This window comes from Castanea sativa, chromosome 1 (genome assembly GCF_040712315.1).
Source record: "Castanea sativa cultivar Marrone di Chiusa Pesio chromosome 1, ASM4071231v1".
Lineage (NCBI taxonomy): Eukaryota > Viridiplantae > Streptophyta > Magnoliopsida > Fagales > Fagaceae > Castanea > Castanea sativa.
Genome location: NC_134013.1, coordinates 28,790,001 through 28,808,917, shown reverse-complemented (window position 1 = coordinate 28,808,917; position 18,917 = coordinate 28,790,001). Strand labels below are relative to the sequence as shown.

Here is an 18,917-nt window from a genome sequence, read left to right as displayed (position 1 = left end):
GAGTTCGGGATATATTCAAATTAAAATTCAAAGTATTATTTATATTTTGTGCTTGTTGATTAATTTTTGTTTTCCTTTCTTATTTGTTTTTATTTTTAATATTATTGGTTTGAACTTGAAGGTACTATTTGCAAAACATACACGGTAGATTAGTTGTTTAGTAAACTATTTGGAATAAGATATCACTTCCCTTCTTTCTCCCACCTCCTATTAACATAGAGTAATCATTGTTTAAAAGGGTGATGAATTTGCTCCATGGCGAGAATAACATTACACTTATACACATCTAGCAAATATGAGACGGTAGCTGCTTCTCAAACCTCTCTCAAAGAGGCGTGTTTGTTTGAGATTAACTTATTTAAATTTTTGCTATTTTTTTATTTATTGAAAATGAGCTAAAATATATTTGTACTTTTAAAAAGTAAGAAAAAAAAAAAGTTTTAAAAAACTATAAATACACTGACTTATTTGTTTAAAATGCTAGTCAAAAAGTGACATTAAACATATACACTAGCTTTAAATAAATAAGTTATCTTATTTACTTAAGTCATTTTTTATCTCATCTTTAAACAAATAAACTTGCAATTGCTACCTAGCTGTCTAGAGATCACAAGAGTACTACCTGAATATTAAGTTTAATATGTGTATAGGCAAGCTTGGAAGTTCTTCCTTTTTGTTATGAATTAGTTAAAGCCAACATTACATACTTTTTTACACATTTTTTCACCCACACGTATATCAAAAACACTCAAACAATATAACTCAAACTCTTCTCCCAAACACCCCCTTAATCATCCTAAACTGGATCCAAAGAATAATGTTGTATGTGCAGATTGATCTTAGAAGTATCAAGATTGAAGAAGGAAGTCAGGCACAACCCATTGAAAAATCCTTGGCAAAGAAAAAAAAACCATTGAAAAATGAAAACTGATTTGTCCAGAGAGGTTTGAGCAAGAGATAAAGCACAAATGACGAGGAACAAACGTGGAAATAAAATTTATTCACTCAAATGGGCATTTCCTTTTAGTGAACAACTTCAACAAGCTCACAACACCGACATTCAACGAAAAGCAATTAACATATCAAAATAATCGGGGAATTCAAAGCTCAAGAAACACACAACCTCGCCAAATTATAACTTCAATCCTATACATGATTTTCTATGCTACAGAATGTGTACGTGTAGGAGAGTTGCATGACATTGAAGCACAATTTTTTTTTTTTTTTTTCAAATTCTAAAACCCAAGCCAGGCCACCTCTTTGTCACCTCTTTCTTCTTCTTTGAGCTGGGATCAATGAGATTTTCCAGTGATTTTGCTTTTCTGTCTCGGGTCCTGCCTGCTTCTTTCAGGAGCTCAGCTAGCCTTCTCTTCTCATCTTCAAAGTCCGGATTTGCAATTCCAAGCTTTTCTTCTCTTAATTTAAGAACATACTCCAAGATTTCAATTGCATCATCAACTCTGAAATATATTAATAGAATATGTTAAAATAGAAGGATCACATAGGAGAAAATATTCGCACTCTTGCTTTAAGCATTAACAGAAGCGCTGAGACAACATAACAAATTATATTACTGTTGAATGTCTTGTTTATGAATCATTAACCATGAGAACCAAAGAGAATCCACTCAGAGATTGAGCTGCAACACCCTATCTAAATAGATTAATCTCTTAATAGCATAAAAAAGAATGGTGAAAGGTTGGACATATGCAGAAGTCACTCCAATGATATGAGGAAGCAAATCACCCAAAAAAAAAAAACAGAAGATAATAATAATAATAATAATAATAATAATAATAATGTCAATTACAACTCAATAAAGGTTTAAGAATATATATACTGTTGAATTACTCCAACTGTTAAAACAGCAATTAAACTCAAAAAGTAAGAACACAGGAAGAAATAAGATTAAATGCTGGGTTCAACTCCTTTAAAATGATAACAAATTCTCAAAGGGGGTTTGAGAATCAAAAAGAACAAATAAAAATAAAAATTACCTAAGAATCTACACTAATTGTCGCTTGTAATAAGCTCCATGGCAGGATATAAAATCTGTTAATCAACACCCAGCTGAAATTTTATTAAAACCTAATTTTAATTGACTTCGGCCAAAAGCCCAATTATTGAATAACAAAAATAACATTTGACTCAAGGAAATTAAATAAAATATTAATAACTTATTTAGCCAAGACTTAAAATAAAATCTAATGGGCCAATACTAATACTAATACTAATACTAATACAATTGATTTCTAAAATTAAATAAAAATAAAATTGTCTTTGTGTTCTGTACATCACAAGAAAGCTAGTCTGCCATGACAACATGATAACTTCATAGTAGGGACCATGTTTTTTTTTTTTGGATATATGGGCTACTCAAATATCCAGGATCACCACTTCTGGACATCATAGGTGGCAGAACACAATCCTTACCATGATGTTATTAATGTTAATTACAGCCTTTGAATTGTGAGGACAATTTCTCAGCTTTATAGAGATGAACCCTGTAAGGCAGGGTTCAAGCCAAAATTTGAAACTCAACTTTTGGCCTAGGGAACAAAGGGCAGCAGCTGGCACCAAAATGCAGGAAAAATAAATTGAAATGATATATTACCTCCCCATGGCATCATAAGTAGCAGCAAGATTGCTATATAATCCAAGGGTATCTTGATGGCATGGGCCACACTCCTGTTCCAGAATGCCCCTTGCTTCTTCAAACAATTCAGCTGCCTCGTCTATCTTGAACAACTGTACACAAGCCAATCCCATTTGGTTCAACACAACGCCAAAGAAGGCAGACTTCCTCTCCCCACTTGCTCTAAGTTTTGTTATGGCACTCTCAAAAGAGCTCCTCGCTTCATCATACCTCCCAACCACATAAAACATCACTCCCATTCGTGCTTCAATTCCTGCAATCGTGCTTTGCTGTCCTGGTTTATCCTCCAACATTTTTATTGCCTTCTGCAAAAGCTTCAGTGCCTCCTCAGGCTCATCTACAGATTCATAAATGGCTGATATTTCAGTCAACCCACCAGCAATCTCTTCAACTGTGGTGCCAGGCACAGGCTTCGCATATATCCTCAGGGCATTTTCACAATAGGACTTGGAGTCACGGAGCTTTCCGGTTCTGTGATAGAGGTCAGCAAGGCGTACAAAGACAGAGGCAACCGAAGGGTGGTTGTCACCCTTTGAGGATTTGAAGACAGTAAGTGCCTTCTGGTAGGAAAAGAGAGCCTCGTCATAACGACAGAGAGACATGTAAATATTGCCAATGCTGACATCAATAGCTGCAACCTCAGTGTCTTGTGCATTTGCAATCATTGCCATGCTGGCAAGGACAAGATGTTCAAGGGCTGATTCATAATCTCCCTTTGCCTCACATACGAGAGCCATCAGCCGGCGGTCGGATGCTTCCTCAAGAGATGCTGGCTCACTGTGTGCACGATGAATTTCAAGAGTTTTCTTGCACAACTCTTCTGCTCTATCAAACTGCATTGCTTGAACATGGGCCTCAGCTAAGTACCTGCATTTTCAATAACAACAAACTAAAAGAGAGTTCATCTGCTAATCCAAAGGAATTAGATCATTAACTAATATTATTAACAAACATAATGAGATATACTAAAAATTTGCAGGTACTTAAACCTAAAAAGAACTCATAAATGTGATTTGCACTTGGAAAAAGCCACAATTGACAAGGAAATCTACCATTGAAAATCTACCTAAATTCTTTGAAATGACTCCATGCCTTTAATTGCACATTCTTTATTGCACCTATTAAACAAATCAATAACAACAACTAAATCTTAATCCCAAGATTTTGAGATCACCTATGGATCCTCAATAGACAAAAGTGGTCCATTCATAATAAAGTGACAAAATTTTATATTGATCGTCAACCCATCACAACCCCACTTACTGTTTTTTGGATTTGGGACACAATGACACAAGTGGATTTATTTTCTTCAATTATCAAAATAAAACAAAAATTCTTGTACAACATTGACATGCGCACATGCAACAAAAATTTTCAATAGTTGCATGGAATTAATCATAGAGAAGCCGATCTTCTATTTCTAATAATTACCCAACAAATTTCAGTTTTTTAAATTTATTAAAAAGTTCCAATGCTTCAAAATCCTAAAAATTAACCACCATACCAAAATTAGAAATTCCCACCTTCCTTTAATTGCACAGTCATTTTCTTCACACATCAAAATATCAAATAAAACCAAGCAAAACAATATCAAATTTATAAGAAATTGTTAATGCTTCAATCTCCTAAAAATTAGCTACCAAAATTGGCAAATGCAACAGCAATGCCACTATCGAATTGATTCAAATTCTAACACATTTCTCTATAGCAATCCGATCTACATTTAGCAAATCAAAAGCACGAAAATTCAGACCTGCAAGTTTCACCGACGCGTGGATCGGTGTCGCCCAAGGCTTCGATCTGGATCTTAAGCCCTTCTTCATAGCAAGTGATTGAGCGATCCACCTATCCAAGCATCGAAAACGTGTCTCCGAGTTGCATGTGACCGGAAAACACCGCGAGCGAGTGATCGGCGCCTCTCGGAGGATCCAGAACCTGAATGACCCTCTCTAGAATCGGAATCGCCTCCTCGAACCGCCCTAAACTCGAGTAGATCGCCGCCAAAACATGAAGGCTCATCGCCAAGTCCAAACTTGGCTCGCCTTCAGCTCCACCGGAGCACCGCTCAAACGACTTTGAAGCTTGGAGCGCATAGTCGAGAGCCTTGTTCGGTCCCTCGCCGGAGGCGATAGTGTCGCGAGCGAGCTTGAGGAGGAACGGGCCGAGATCCGGGTTGTCGAGAGCCGCTTCGGAGTTAGGGTTATCGGGCGGCGGTTTTCTCGGCGAGAATTTGGATCGCGACGGAGACGGGGAAGGCGGCCGTCTCGGAAGCGGAGAGGCGAGTTTGGAGTTCAAAACAGAGTTTACGGGTTCGGATCTTCGTTGGGTCGGAGTTTGGGCTTGGTCTTGGGTCGGAGTTTCGAGGACGGAGATTTGGAGTGGTGGAGTTTCAGGTGGAGTTTTAACAGAGACAAGGCCTGTCGTTCTTTTTTTCGTGGGATCGAGCATTTGGGATTGGAGAAAGAGAGTGGAAAGGTGAAAGTTGTGAAATTCAAGGTACAGTAAATGATAAATACAAGAGAGAGAGAGAGAGAGAGAGAGTAATGAAGGTGTGGGGATTAAGTTGAGATTAATGGAGTTTGATTAGAACTTGGTACCAAACTCAACTTGGTGTGTTTGGGATTTTAATTGATTGATTGATTGCAGTATGAGTTTGCAGATAGGATGTCTCTCCTAGGCTGGCACAAGTGTGATGGAGGTTTCAGTTTCCAGTTTGGTTTTGCTTCTGATTCAGTGTTGTCTTTGAGGACATTTTCGTCATTTTTCTCCCTCCTCTTAATTTACGTCTATTTTGACATTTTCTTTCTTCCGACTCAATTGAATAATTATAAATTTATAACCCCTTTAGATTATTAAAAGAAAAGAAAGATTCTCCTTTAGATATTTGGGTTTTTTTTTTTTCCAAAGGTAAACCTCTCTTTGAATACCTTACTACTGTTTTTTTGTGTACACAATCTCCATGACTAAAGTTTTTAAATTTAGAATCTCGTAAATATTATAAAATCTTAAAAACTACTTTAACCTTAAAATTTGGAATTTAAGACTTAAAAATTATTAAACAACGCTTTAGTTTGGGATTTAGGGTCTTGTTTATTAAGAATGGAAAACTTATACACTTAGATGATGTGATAGTAGAATTCTATCTTGTATAAAAAAAAAAAAACGAAAAACTTTATGCAATGAAGTTACTTTTTACTGTAATTAATCCAGTTTTAATTTTTTTTTTTTAACTTCCTATTTTGATTAACTCTTGTTCTTTTTACTACTCCACTTCCCAATAAAAGTGTGATCCAATCAATACTTTCTTAGTACATATCTAACGACACACGTTAACTTGAGTAATTATTAAGTGTTTTTAAAATATGGTGATATGATGCCCATTTATCTCATATTCATGACAAGTCTCACTAATTAAATTTATTGTGAGATTTATTGTAATTGTAAGAAAATAGAATACTATATGTGAGAGTATCTAATAATTTTTCCATTAACACAAGCAATTTATTTAAGTATATTAGTACATGATTTAATATACTTTTTATAAATAAATAAATAAATTTCTATTATATAATTATTTAAATGATTAATCATTATGTACAACATATTGAATTAAATATTTTATAAAAAAAACTTAATGATATTTTTTAGTTTTTCTAAAAGAGATATAGAATCCCTCCCATAAAATTTATAAAAAGTTGCATTAAATCTAGCCTTCCCATTCATTACATGGTGGATAAGTTATATAAATAAATCAAACAAAAAAGTTATGTAAATAAATATATTACATGGTTTATTTAAAAATTATAAAATCATATTAAAAGTACGTTTAGAATATTATTTTTAATTCTCCCATGGTGGGTTCCAAGGAAATGATTAACTTAACCTTTTTCTTTTTCTTTTCTTTTTTTTTCTAAAGTTTTTCGTTTTTGGGTAAGAGAATTGACTTGAAAGCTGGCTGGCGTGTGTAGTGTGGTACTGTGGACTTTGATGCGAGTTCTAACTTAAGATTCCACCTTGTTAATTGTTGCCAATTGAAAATTAAATTAAAAAAGAATAAAGACTGGTCCTAATTTCCTGGAGTTGTTAAAGTATTACATTACATTATTACTATATCTTTATCTTTATTTTTTTATATAATTTTGGGTGCTGAAATTTGCAGTGTAACTTTACCAGAAGATACTTACCCAGATGATTTTGGTAGATGAAGGGTAGTTAAACCAGCCAACTGTTTTCTTTGCATATGGTCAAAATGTGAGTTACAAAAATCAGATGCTTCCCTCTAAAGAAATAAAAGTTTTAAAATCTCGAGGCAAATTGATCGGACGGTTAAGAGAGCTCCCCTAAAGGGGAAGACTCCAAGCCCAAAACGTAGTCCAATAATTCCAGTTTGATCAAATTTTTGGAGAAAATCAGAAAAACAAAAATCTCATACTACCCACAGAAATTCCCCCCCCCCCCCCCCCTTTTTTTTTTTGATAAGAAACTTTGCATTAACTATCATTAACCAGAATCATGATTCAAATGGATTACATCATTGAGAACTTGCTCTGCAATAATGGGAGGAGTTTTCTCCACCCAAATAACACTGCCTAGGACAGACTTGCATTCCTAGCCAAGAGGTGAGCTGCTCGATTGCCATTTTTGCGGACATGGACTGCTCTCCATGAGTTGAAACATCAAAGGCTAAGAATCTTATAATTTAACAAATACTTATTTTATTGTTTACTAGATTCTGAGTACACGCTTACTGTTAAACTAAACTTAGTCTAAGAGTTTTATAATATAACAAATACTTCTTTTATTGTTTATTCACTTGTAAGCATGCTCAGTGTCTCTTTTATTTTTGAAATAATATTCATATCAATTTTCTAACAAAAAAAAAAAAAAGTTGCTATATTAAATTTTTTTTAAAGTATATGTCCTTTTTTTCTCTCTCTCACATTTTTCCCTTTTTTGTACTTGTTCAACTCTATCAAAAATACACAAGTTAATATAATCTCAAAAAAAAAAAATGTTAAAAAGTGTAAAAAGTAGTGCCTAATTTTATGGGATATGGAGAAACATAGTGAAAAAAAAAATTTCTTTTTATATTTACCTATAATTTAGAAGTTTTATTTAGAGTCCACCACTTAAAGTTTATGACTTAAATGGCTTGAAAATCCCTTAGATAAAAGTATAGAACTATAGATAACTATCAAACTACCCCCAAAAAAAAAAAGTATTATTATTATTATTATTTCGATTTAAATACTGCTACAATTTTGTTATACATGACCATCAAAATCATATCCCACTTCGTTTGCATTCAGAAATCTAACACTAATAGTGATTACTATTTTATTTCTTCATATTTGATGGAGAGGGAAAGCTTTATCAAAAAGACAAAAACTTATCTAAAAGCAATTATCGTTTTTTCTTTCTCAGAGTTCTATAGGGAACACCATCACTGTCTATAGAAAACAAAATGGTTGTTTTTTTGTGATATTGGTACAAAAAAATTTTGTTGTTAAGCAAAAGTTTAACCGAGTGGGGCTGAGGGTTTTTTGGTTGCTACATTAATGTGATTGTTGAGTTTAAATTAGAAAAATTAAAAGTATAATATTTCTACCCAAAAAAAAAAGTATAATTAATGACTTAGGGGCTGTTTGAATTTGTTGTTTTCTATCACCTATCACTCTATTTTCATCACCCATAACTCAAAACTAGTGGGTCCCACGGCAGAAGGGTTCATTTGGATTTGTTCTCAGTTTTTGTTTCCATCACTTAATTCTCTGATTTTTGAGTGATGAGTTATAGAAACTAAAAACATATTTCAGGTGTTTTCAAGTTATGGAAACAGAGTTATAATGGTAATATGGTAATTTCATTCCACTTATGGGACTCACAGATTTGCCTTGTCATGTCATGTCAGCTTGCACCTAACGGCTCTCTCTTTCTCAGAGTCTCTTTTCTCTCTTTTTAGTTTTCTTTCTTTCTATTCTCCTCATCTCTTCATTCCGAATTTTTTCTTCAATACAGAGCCTCCATTTCTTCATTCTTTCTTTCATTTTTTCCGACTCCAGCGAAACAAACTTTTCAATTCAAAAAATACCCACAAACTTTTCAATTCAAACAATCTCCAAAATCTCTGACCCACCACTCTGTTTTTCTCTCTTTCAGTTTCAGATTTTTCATCAATGGCGTCTGCAGATGTCGAATTCCCATAAACAATCCTCAACCCAAAACAAACACAACCCCAACTGCACAAATATCAATCCAAATGAAACAAATCAACCCAGAATTAACCCATAAATTCCAATCTACGAGTACATCGAACCATGTCAATCCACCGTGCACCACCACCAACATCGGAAGCACGAAAGAGAAGAAAGAGAGACAGAGTCAAACAGGGAGAGAAGCTACACCACCAGACCACTAGCAACCCCAAACCCACGGCCAAACAATCATACCCAAAAGACCTTCATTTTACAAACCCCAAACCCAAAATCGACAAACTTCAAAACCCAAATTGGGGTTACCCAATCGCAAAATCAGTCCAAAGAGCAAAGATGAAAACAAGAACAATGGGTAGCAGAGATGTAGAGGGAGAGAGAGGTCCTTGGAGAAGGAAACTAGGAAAGAGATAAGCTTTTTTTATTAATAACATGAACATTAGGAAATATTTGACCAAGTGCTCAGGTATGGGTGTCACAAATAGTAGAAATATTTGAGTGATGAGAAACTGAAAACAGTGCCAAACGTTTGGGGTTTAGGAAATTAGGGTATTTTAAGTGATGAGTGACGAAAATTGAGTTAAAAGTGATGAGTGATAGTTTTTTAAAAACCTAATAGCCCCTAAATTTTCCATCAATATAAAATTATAAGGATTCTTTTTGATTTTTTACTTAATTTTTTTCATAATATTTTTTAACAGTTAATAATATGACTTTTTATGTTTGACTTATAATAAATCAGATGTTAGTAGCGAACACATAAAAGTTTACCACCTTAACAGGTGGTTAGCACTCCCCCCCCCCCTCCCTCCCCCAAAAAAGCGAAGAGAATGTGCATTAAATAGGGTACAGGTCTACTATATATATATATATATATATATATATATATATATATATATATATATATTTATCATGTATAGACACCTCCAATTGTAACCTGTGAAACAACAAATGATAGGGGTGGTCATGGGTTGGGTGTTAGATTGAAGACCAACAACCTAGATGACCAATTAGGTTCCGAATTTTGTGACCGATGTCAACCAAAACAAAATGGGTCTTTGACCAAGTTACTATTTATGGTTTTTTTATAGGACTCGAGTGATCCCACTGAGTGATGTTGTTGACAGTGAAGACGAACAGAGTCTAGGCTTTGATACTTAGCAGTTTTAGGATGTAACATAACTCATTGCATGAGTGATCATCATTAATAAACATGTCTCTAAAAATAGTTTTGGGCTAATTTATCATGCATGTCCAAATAGGGATTCTACTCTTAGGGTATATTTGACATTGAGGAGAGGAGAGGAGAGGAGAGGAAAGAAAAGGGGAAGATGAGAAACATGCTAAAATTTAGTACACTCTAGTCACCGTTCCTCCTTTCCCTCATCTCCCTCCATAGAAACATAGGATGGAATGTGAACTAAATTTTCTGCGACATTTAGGAGGAATAATGAAGTCTATCCTAATATTGTTTGATACATGTTTCACTATTTTTTGTAAGTATGATATGTTAGACTAGAATGTAGAAGATGGCAACATGATGACTGATGAGTTTCTTATTCCCCGCTACTACCCGATGCCCTACTCCCAACCCTACTCTTGTCCCACCTCCACGCCTAGTTTAGCTTGCGGGTACCCGTCCTGCCCACTCAATATAATTCATATTTTTATAATTGATTAGAATTCTACATTAAATTAAAACACATTAAAAAAACATATTTTAACGTTACAAAACATTCCCGAAGCTTGATAATACAGAATTTTAAGTATTAGAAAACTAAAAAACAAGCTAAATATAACAAAACAACAATTTTAAAATTATAAATAATTCAAAACTTAGAAGATTACAACATAAATTCAATAATAAAACATTAAAAGACATCATAAATTTAAAGTTTGAAGACTAAGGTGCATATACATGCCTTTATAAAACAAAGTATTATATATATATCCAAACTTTGAGGGAAAGACTTAACCCTGGTTCCAACCCCATTTACTATACAGGGCAAGGTGGGTTGGTTTAAATTGTCATTCCTATCTTTAACAAAAGAAAAAAAAATTATAGGTTAGACTAATAGTGGGGAATCTTCAAGAATTTCCAACCATGGATAAACAAAATTTATTATTCAATGATTGAGTTTGTGTCACGTTGTGCTCAAATTAGAATGAAATTATTCAGTGCTCTCGGTATATTATGTCCTCTTCTCATATAAAAGTGGACCTCACATTTGAGTTTTCCACATGAAACTCCCATTTATATCAAGGGAGAGTGTAGCTTACGGGGATAATTTTTCCAAAGTTGTGTCTAATTACCCAGCTCTTCATTGGAAAGAACGCTAATGCTTATCTTTTGGCAACCACCCTCTAAATTAACCATGAAAGAAAAACTTGGCCTTATCCATGTTTAGCGACACCCCTTATAATGTGGTCATGTCTCTAGTAAAAACGAAGTGAAAAGAGGATAATTTGGCCAAAAGAGAGGCCTTGCTTCTTTCTTCTTCTTTTTATTTTTTTTATTTATTTACAGGACAGTAGCTTTTACTGCTTAATGGTGAAACAAGCTTAAAGCATTGACAAACCAATATTGTGCTTCTCTCATCACAGTTCTTCTATCTTTGTGGGCCAAACTGCATGTGAATTCAGGATACAAAATGATTTTTTAGACAGGCTTATGGATGTGCCCTGATTTCTCGTGTACTTTGAGAGGATTGCTGAAATTTAGTAATTATTATTATTTAATTTTTAGAAAAGCATATGGATTAGGATTTGAATTGTTGCTTCCCTCATTTATCCTCTTGTCTTATTGTTTCTTTTTTCTTTTTTCTTTTTACTCTCTTCCTCTTTATTTATTCACTTTTTTTGTGGTAGAACATTTAAACATACATCCTCAATTAATCTTCTAAGGCCAACTTTAAACACAAGGGAAGTTACATATATACAATTCACAGCTAAAATTTGTGACAAACTTATATGAGGATTTAACTCAGCATGCCTCTCTATCTCTCTCTAAGTGACATTGATCTCACAGAAGCTCAAAGGCTATAAGATGAGTTCTAAGTTGCTCAAAGATTGTTGCCTCCTTTAGACTTTACCACCAGGGCTTCCTTTCTTTGGCGGCTCATGTATAGGATTGGGTCCTGGGTCTGTATAATCTAACATTGCATCAGCTCCAATAAGCTTTCTTATCTTCATTTGGATTATCACCTTCACAAAGGAAAGGGTAATTAAAACTTAAAAGCCAACCAAAATAAAATAACAAGAGATAAGTAGTACATAAATAAAGCACACACTAACATAACTGTTCAAAAATTAACCTTTTTCAATGGTATTTGCACCAGATCTTTCTTTTTAAAGTATAATTCTTAAGAACCAATAATGATAATCAAAGTCACCATGGGTGCACTGATTTTGCCTCTCTATCGGGAAGGTAGCTTGTATCTTTCATCTCTAGGACTTTATTATAGGTGTGGCATCCACGAATTGAGTGGACATAGCACAAAAGCTACATATTAACTTATTTATGGAGAAGCAGAGATTTATACACATGCATGTGTGCAACTAAGCTCACCTCACGAGGTTGGTATGTTTGCTCCGTACCATCGTTGAAGCTATTAGCTCTGCCTACAAGGAAAAGAACAAGATCATGCGTGTAAATCAGCTGTTAACCCAACATGCAGTTTTTGGAAATATTTTATATCATCAAACTTGCATATATGATATACCTGAAGATGAGCAAACAGGGACTAGGAGAAGGATGAGAATAAAGATCTTGATCCAAGGAAGCATTGTTGGTTTCTCCATTGTTGTTGAGATGTGGTTTTTGTGTTTGAGAGGAGATTCTAGCATATATATGCTGATATTTCTCAGTGCTAGGCAATGCAGCCAAAATAGCTTGTCATGCCAAAAGAGCTTGTCATGATGAACTTCTACAAAAGCCTTCTTGGAAATGATTATGAAAATGCAACACACATTGATATCCACCAACTCAAAGTCAACTATGTTACATCAATGTTCATTGTCTTCTTTTTATCTTTCAGCAGCAACATTGTGAATGTGGGACTATTTGTTCCAACTTTTAGAAATCAATTCCCCTTTGATATCTTCTTTCTATATGTGTCTTTGCAATACCATGGGCCGCTTTCACTTGTTAGGTATCACGCCATTCATGGTCAATGCACTCACATCCTAGTAATTAGTGCCCCTCGATCATCAAATACAGTAGAAGACACTTAATAGATGTTGTTAATTGTAAAGCTAAGCAATGTAGTGAAAAATAAAGAGAAAAATAAGAGAAAGTCAACAATTTTTAGGTGGTTTAGCAATGTAACTACATCCACAAGTGTTGCAGGTAATTTTCACTATATTAAAATAAATATTTTAAAAAAGAAATAAGAGAGAACAAAAAAATTACAACATATATTACTTCCCTAGTAAAAACCCTAATCTGGTAGATTGCAATTCTCAATATATCCTTATCATTAATGTTTGTTACACACAATTAGTTGCACATATTCATACAAAGCCTTGGAAATCATCCTTCACAATTTCAGTTAAAATTTTGAAATCATGATTTGAAATTGTGAAAACACGATTTTACAATGTAATTGAATTGTGTTTTGAAAACACGATTTCAACTTATGTGATGCACACACTCCATAGACACTAGTGTGTAACAATCAATGTTCTATCCTAATTAAATCCCCCATCCGGACCTATTATTAATCTTTGGCCAAACAACCTTAATTAAGTTGCATTAGGCCTCATGAGCTCAACTTAAGCGCTTACGCTCCACTTATGAGATCTCTATACTAAAAATCAGTTTTATTTTCCTATTCAGAATATGAGTCAACATCTCTAACAATAAATTTAACGGGGGAGATGAACATAGCTATTGTTCTATACATGAAATCATTGTGAATGCTCTTATGTGGTTGAATTAGGTGTGAAACCACAGTGGAATCTGTTGAGAAAGTATGCAACACTCATGAATTCTATCAATAGAATATTACAATTGACAGATAATAATTAAACCAACCCTTCCAGGTGGATTGCATGTTGATGGTGTTTTTGTACAGCTATTTGTTAAGGATTGCAAATGATGAAGATTCCATTCCCTATGCTTTATATACAACTTGAGGTTGTCGGTAGACATAATAACAAAGGCCTAATCACAGTTAACATATAAGCTGTCAAAAGATTAACCACGTGCTTTCCTTCTTGAGAAACAGACTGAAATGTTCTTCTTTTGACTTCTGAATGGGTTTTCTACTTATCTTAATCTATCATCACCTTTTTATTCATTTTTCAATCTTCATGCATCTAATAAGAACTCTTTGTTTTCACCTTTTTATCTTATCTTTGTTTTCATCTAGCTGCCATTCTTGAGGGGACTAAGGGTCTGTTTGGATAGAACTTATTGCTGAAAATTGAAAACACTGTAGCAAAATAATTTTTAAATGTGTAAATAGTGCTGCGGAACCCACATTTAATAAAAAATTGCTAAAAAAGTACATGCACAGTACGCGCACAGTGCACGCACTGCATGCTTGTCCCCGCAGCAGCGAAAAAAAAAAAAAAGCAAAATGTGGACGCAGCAACTTTAAGCTGCATCCAAACGCCCTCTGAGTATCCGTTTGGATACAAATAATCTGCGTCTACGTTTTCCCTCTCACGTTTCAGCTTTTTTTTTTTTTTGCACGAGTTTCAGGAGACAAAGGTTACTGTTCATGCACTGTACATAAACAGTAGCCGCACTTATTGACTTTTCTTGTGTGAACAGTGCATCCGAGCACTGTTCATAGACCCACAAACTTCACTTTTTATCAATTTTTATATTAAAAATAAGTCTCATAGTACTATTTACACATTTAAAAATTATTTTACTACCGTGTTTTTAGTTTTCAATTTTCAATAATAAGTTCTATTCAAACCTACCTTAAATAACAGATAAAAGGACAGGAAGGAAATCTGAAGCTAAAAAAGGTGGATGTAGTACAAGCTACAACCTTTTGTCAGAAAGTAAATAATTGTACTTTGTTGTTAGACAACAAATCTAGCTTACTTTTCATAAAAAATTTCGTTAAATTAAGTCCAAAAATTAATATATATTATTAAATTTGATCTCCATATCATGTTTGACTGTTAATCAATAAACAAAGTCTAACAACCTTTTGGTCACATGGAGCTAGAAGCACAAGTTGAATTGTGGTCGAAGAAAAAAAATGAACAACAAAAATTAAGTATTAGTCCCAAATTTCGGAGGTTGATTATGGATCTTTAATATATTAATTATAAAAATTAAATAAATAAATAAAACATTTATGGTAGGTATATTTACACCCATTATGCATGATTCTTCCCTATGGCTCCTTCCATTGTCATGTTTGTTAATTTTCTTTTACCAGTCTTGATTGTTTCATATCAGAGGGTTTTTTTTTTTTCTTTTCCATCCAATGAATTCAAAAAACAGTTCCCTTTTGTTATGTTGATAGAAATAAGTGATACGAATAAAAATTGTGGTTGTTACACCATTGAATGAATCCAAGATGCTTTTTCTGAAGTCAACATCTAAACTTTGCCAACTCCACTGTGGAAAACTACAATTCCTTCAATTCACTATGCTTTAATGCCTAATTTTTTGTTAATAGTACTATTCAAGGTGCTTTTACCTCAATTTAGTTTCGATGGCTGATTAACTGTCCCAATGGAGAAGCCAATTACAACATGTAAAGTAAAAAACCTACTTTCTGTCACAACTCAAGAAAGTGCCAGCTATATGTAAGAACTAGTCAAATTATAATTAGAGCTACTCATAATCATTTATATAATCCAATTCAATAATAAACATTTCTTAACACACTCTTGCACAGCACACATTAATAAAGGAAATAGGAGTATATAAGAAGTAGATACATGAAAGGAAGCATCATACTAGTACAGATTCATCTTCTTTTTTGACAAGCAGAGCTACTGGCTTGCACATAATTTATTAGTATTGCATGAAACAAACCCAAAATAGATGCACAACCACTGAACCTGTGGTTGGGTTTTAAGCTCACCCCTCTCTCCATGGAAAGAGTCACATTTATTATACATAGAACTTAGAGGCATGGAAGTGGGGGGAAAAAAAAAAAGCAGGTCTAGCTATTTAAATCTGCCAATACCAGGAGGCTTTCTTTTGTAATCTACATAATACCTTGGCTCGGGTAAAGGTTTTTCATAGTCACAAGCATCAACTTCTATAAGCTTCCTCGAATTTATTTGGGTTTTAACCTTCAAAATGCAAAAGGTATAGGTTAGCAAGAAAATTTGATGTTAGACACGTTAAGGGTCCGTTTGATAATGTTGTTCTAATAGCGTTGTTTGTATTATTTGAAAATACGTGTGGGTAAAAAATTGTGTGAAACTACGTGTAATATTGTTTAAACACTGAAAACTGTAGTTTAAGTACATATACCAAACACCCCATAAGTAACTAAGATACACATAGTAGCTTCTTAACTACGTATACCTTTTAAAATCTTAGGGGCCATTTGGTATGGCATTTTAAGTAACACTTCTCAGTTTTTAAATAACATTACACATATTTTCACACTTTTTCACTCATACGTATAAGAGTGTCAATGTTCGACCTAACCCATGGACACGACATGAACCCGTCACGGGTTTTTGCGGGTTTGGGTTGAGCCTTAGTGGGTACGGGTTGACCAAAAAGTGACCCAAAAGTAACGCGATAAGAAACGGGTCATAAGAGGGTCAACCCGCATGACCAGCAATAGACACATTTGACACGCTAATTTATTTGTGTCAACCTAAAATGACTCATTTAACACAAATTCATTTAACTTGTATAATAAACTAATATTCATTTTATTTTAGATTTGTCAAATACATTTTATATCCAACCTATATTTTAAACTTAAAATGAAAAGTGAGTAATTACAAAAAACTTACCAATATAATTGGAAATTGAAACTTTACAAATTTTACGTACTTTAATATATATAATTGGAAATTGAACTATATTATTTTGAACGTGAGTTGAAGGCTTGAAATGTATGCACTACTTTTGGAATGCAAAAAAAATATTTATTTCTATATGGATATTATATTTAATATTAAACAAGTTGAAATTGGTTGTGTCACATTCTAGTCAGCCCAACATGACCTGTTTAATAAGCATGTCAAGTGGGTTGGGTCAGGTCAACCTGATTCATTAACAGGTCAAGTTAGGGTTGAAGGATCATGACACGATTATTAAATGGGATGGGTTAGGGTTGAGTCATTAGTCAAATACCCCTATCTCGACACAACACGAACCCGATACTCTAACTTGACTTGACACCCCTACTTACGTATTTCCAAAAGATACAAACAATGTTACTAGAACAACATAACCAAACAAACCTTTAATTTGCATAGAATTAATTCTGGTCTTATTTGGAGATAGAATAATTATTTTCCTCTTCTGTTTTCAGTAAACTCTTGTTCCATATCAGATTATCAGTTTACCTCAATAATGCATCACAATTACTATGTTGAAAATCAAGGAGTTCTTCTATTTTGTTATGAAATGTTCCAAATGCTTCTAAAAATTCCTGCTCTCATTAGACCATTTGTATCTACTAGCATTGCACACGTACTTTTCTTTATTATTCATCTTTAAATACTTTGTTGACAACCCTATTGATAGGATAATGCATTGGAAAATACTTTAGAAATATAAGACTAAATTTAAATGTAAACTAAAGTACAAACATTTCATTTGTTGATAAACTTCTCGTGAATCAAATTTCTTTGTTTTTATTAATTGTTTCTTTGGCAATTACACGAACAGAACCAAAAATACCAGCTTCCACTAAATCAAAGTTGCACCATAATTTCTAATAAAATTGCTATTGTTATAACTTGAATAATGAAAATTATGCTTACCACCAAACCAAGAGGAAACACTAGCAAACCTATTTCTATTTTCAATTTGATTTCACAATCAATTACTTGCCAAACATATTCATTTATTAGTGTAAAATCATAGTAATACTGAGAGTAACTATTAGAGGGAATCAAATATTCCTTGATATTCACTACAATTGTCATGCATAGGCTCAAATCGTCAAGGACCTCAGGCAAAGAATATTGCAAGACGACCTGAGTGGCTCTTGAATTAGACATTGAAATGTATTTTGAAGTAGCTAGTCTTTTTTTTTTTTTCAAAATCTCAAATCCCTCCCAATTGTTTAAAATATAAATTTGTTATCTCCACGCCCAATCTTTTTAGTTGTGGTTAAGGAAAGAATATATACATATACATATATATATATATATATGTGTGTGTATATGTGTATGTATGTATGTATGCATATAAGATATCATAGATATTAGATAGGTATTAGGATCCTGTTTAATGGATCTCTTAGTTTGAGAAATAAAAATACGAGGATAGAACCATTTCTTCTAGTTCTGTTTCAAATATGATAAATATTGGTTGAATGTATATTTCATTATATACATTGTAGCTTTATGATTAAGAGGGAAAATTATGTGGCAATGCTTATTATCTCAAATAGAACTTTATAGTTTATACAGTAGACTTGTATTTTGCATGCATGCAACTAACTTAGTTTGTAGGATTCACACCACCCATAAAGCCTTTGACTCCGCCTACAGGAGAGTAAAAAAGATAACATTAGTTACCTAAGCTGAATATTCTTTTTTTTTTTAACAATGAATATTTACATATTTGAGTAACACACAATGTGAACTTGTTGACCTGGAGGCATATAAATAAAGTGGATGATGAAGATGAGAACAAAATTAAAATTCTGCGGATCTTAGAATCATGGTGGATGTTTTGGTATTTAGTGTTAGAATGAATTTGATAGGTTAGGGAAGTCTGCTTTTATAATAGGTATGAGGAGATGAATTCATGAAAAATTTCATGGTGCAGTCTAATCAAAAACTTTGTAGAATGAGGAAAATGATGCGAAAGCAGTACCCATTAGCAATTATCCACACAAAGTCAACTAAACAAACTTATTGTAACATTGAAA

The 18,917-nt window shown here is 33.5% G+C and overlaps 2 protein-coding genes across 2 annotated transcripts; both read right to left on the bottom strand.

The window, feature by feature from the left end:
* Positions 1-974: 974 nt before the first annotated feature.
* On the bottom strand, positions 975-5,460 carry LOC142613408 (protein KINESIN LIGHT CHAIN-RELATED 1-like). Its single transcript, XM_075785774.1, has 3 exons — positions 4,410-5,460; positions 2,615-3,523; positions 975-1,460 (listed from the first exon to the last, which is right to left on the bottom strand). The coding sequence occupies exons 2-3, from the start codon at positions 3,493-3,495 to the stop codon at positions 1,229-1,231; spliced, it is 1,113 nt and encodes a 370-aa protein (XP_075641889.1). The 5' UTR covers positions 3,496-3,523; positions 4,410-5,460; the 3' UTR covers positions 975-1,228.
* On the bottom strand, positions 4,502-5,104 carry LOC142624295 (protein KINESIN LIGHT CHAIN-RELATED 1-like). Its single transcript, XM_075797825.1, has one exon. The coding sequence runs from the start codon at positions 5,102-5,104 to the stop codon at positions 4,502-4,504; it is 603 nt and encodes a 200-aa protein (XP_075653940.1).
* Positions 5,461-18,917: the final 13,457 nt, after the last annotated feature.

Bases quoted from the DNA above. Each gene is read 5' to 3' on its own strand.
- LOC142613408 (XM_075785774.1), bottom strand. From the start codon at position 3,495: ATGCAGTTTGATAGAGCAGAAGAGTTGTGCAAGAAAACTCTTGAAATT. The intron at 1,461-2,614 runs GTAATATATCAT...AATATATTTCAG, and splicing joins ACTTATGATGCCATGGGGAG to AGTTGATGATGCAATTGAAA.
- LOC142624295 (XM_075797825.1), bottom strand. From the start codon at position 5,104: ATGCTCGATCCCACGAAAAAAAGAACGACAGGCCTTGTCTCTGTTAAA.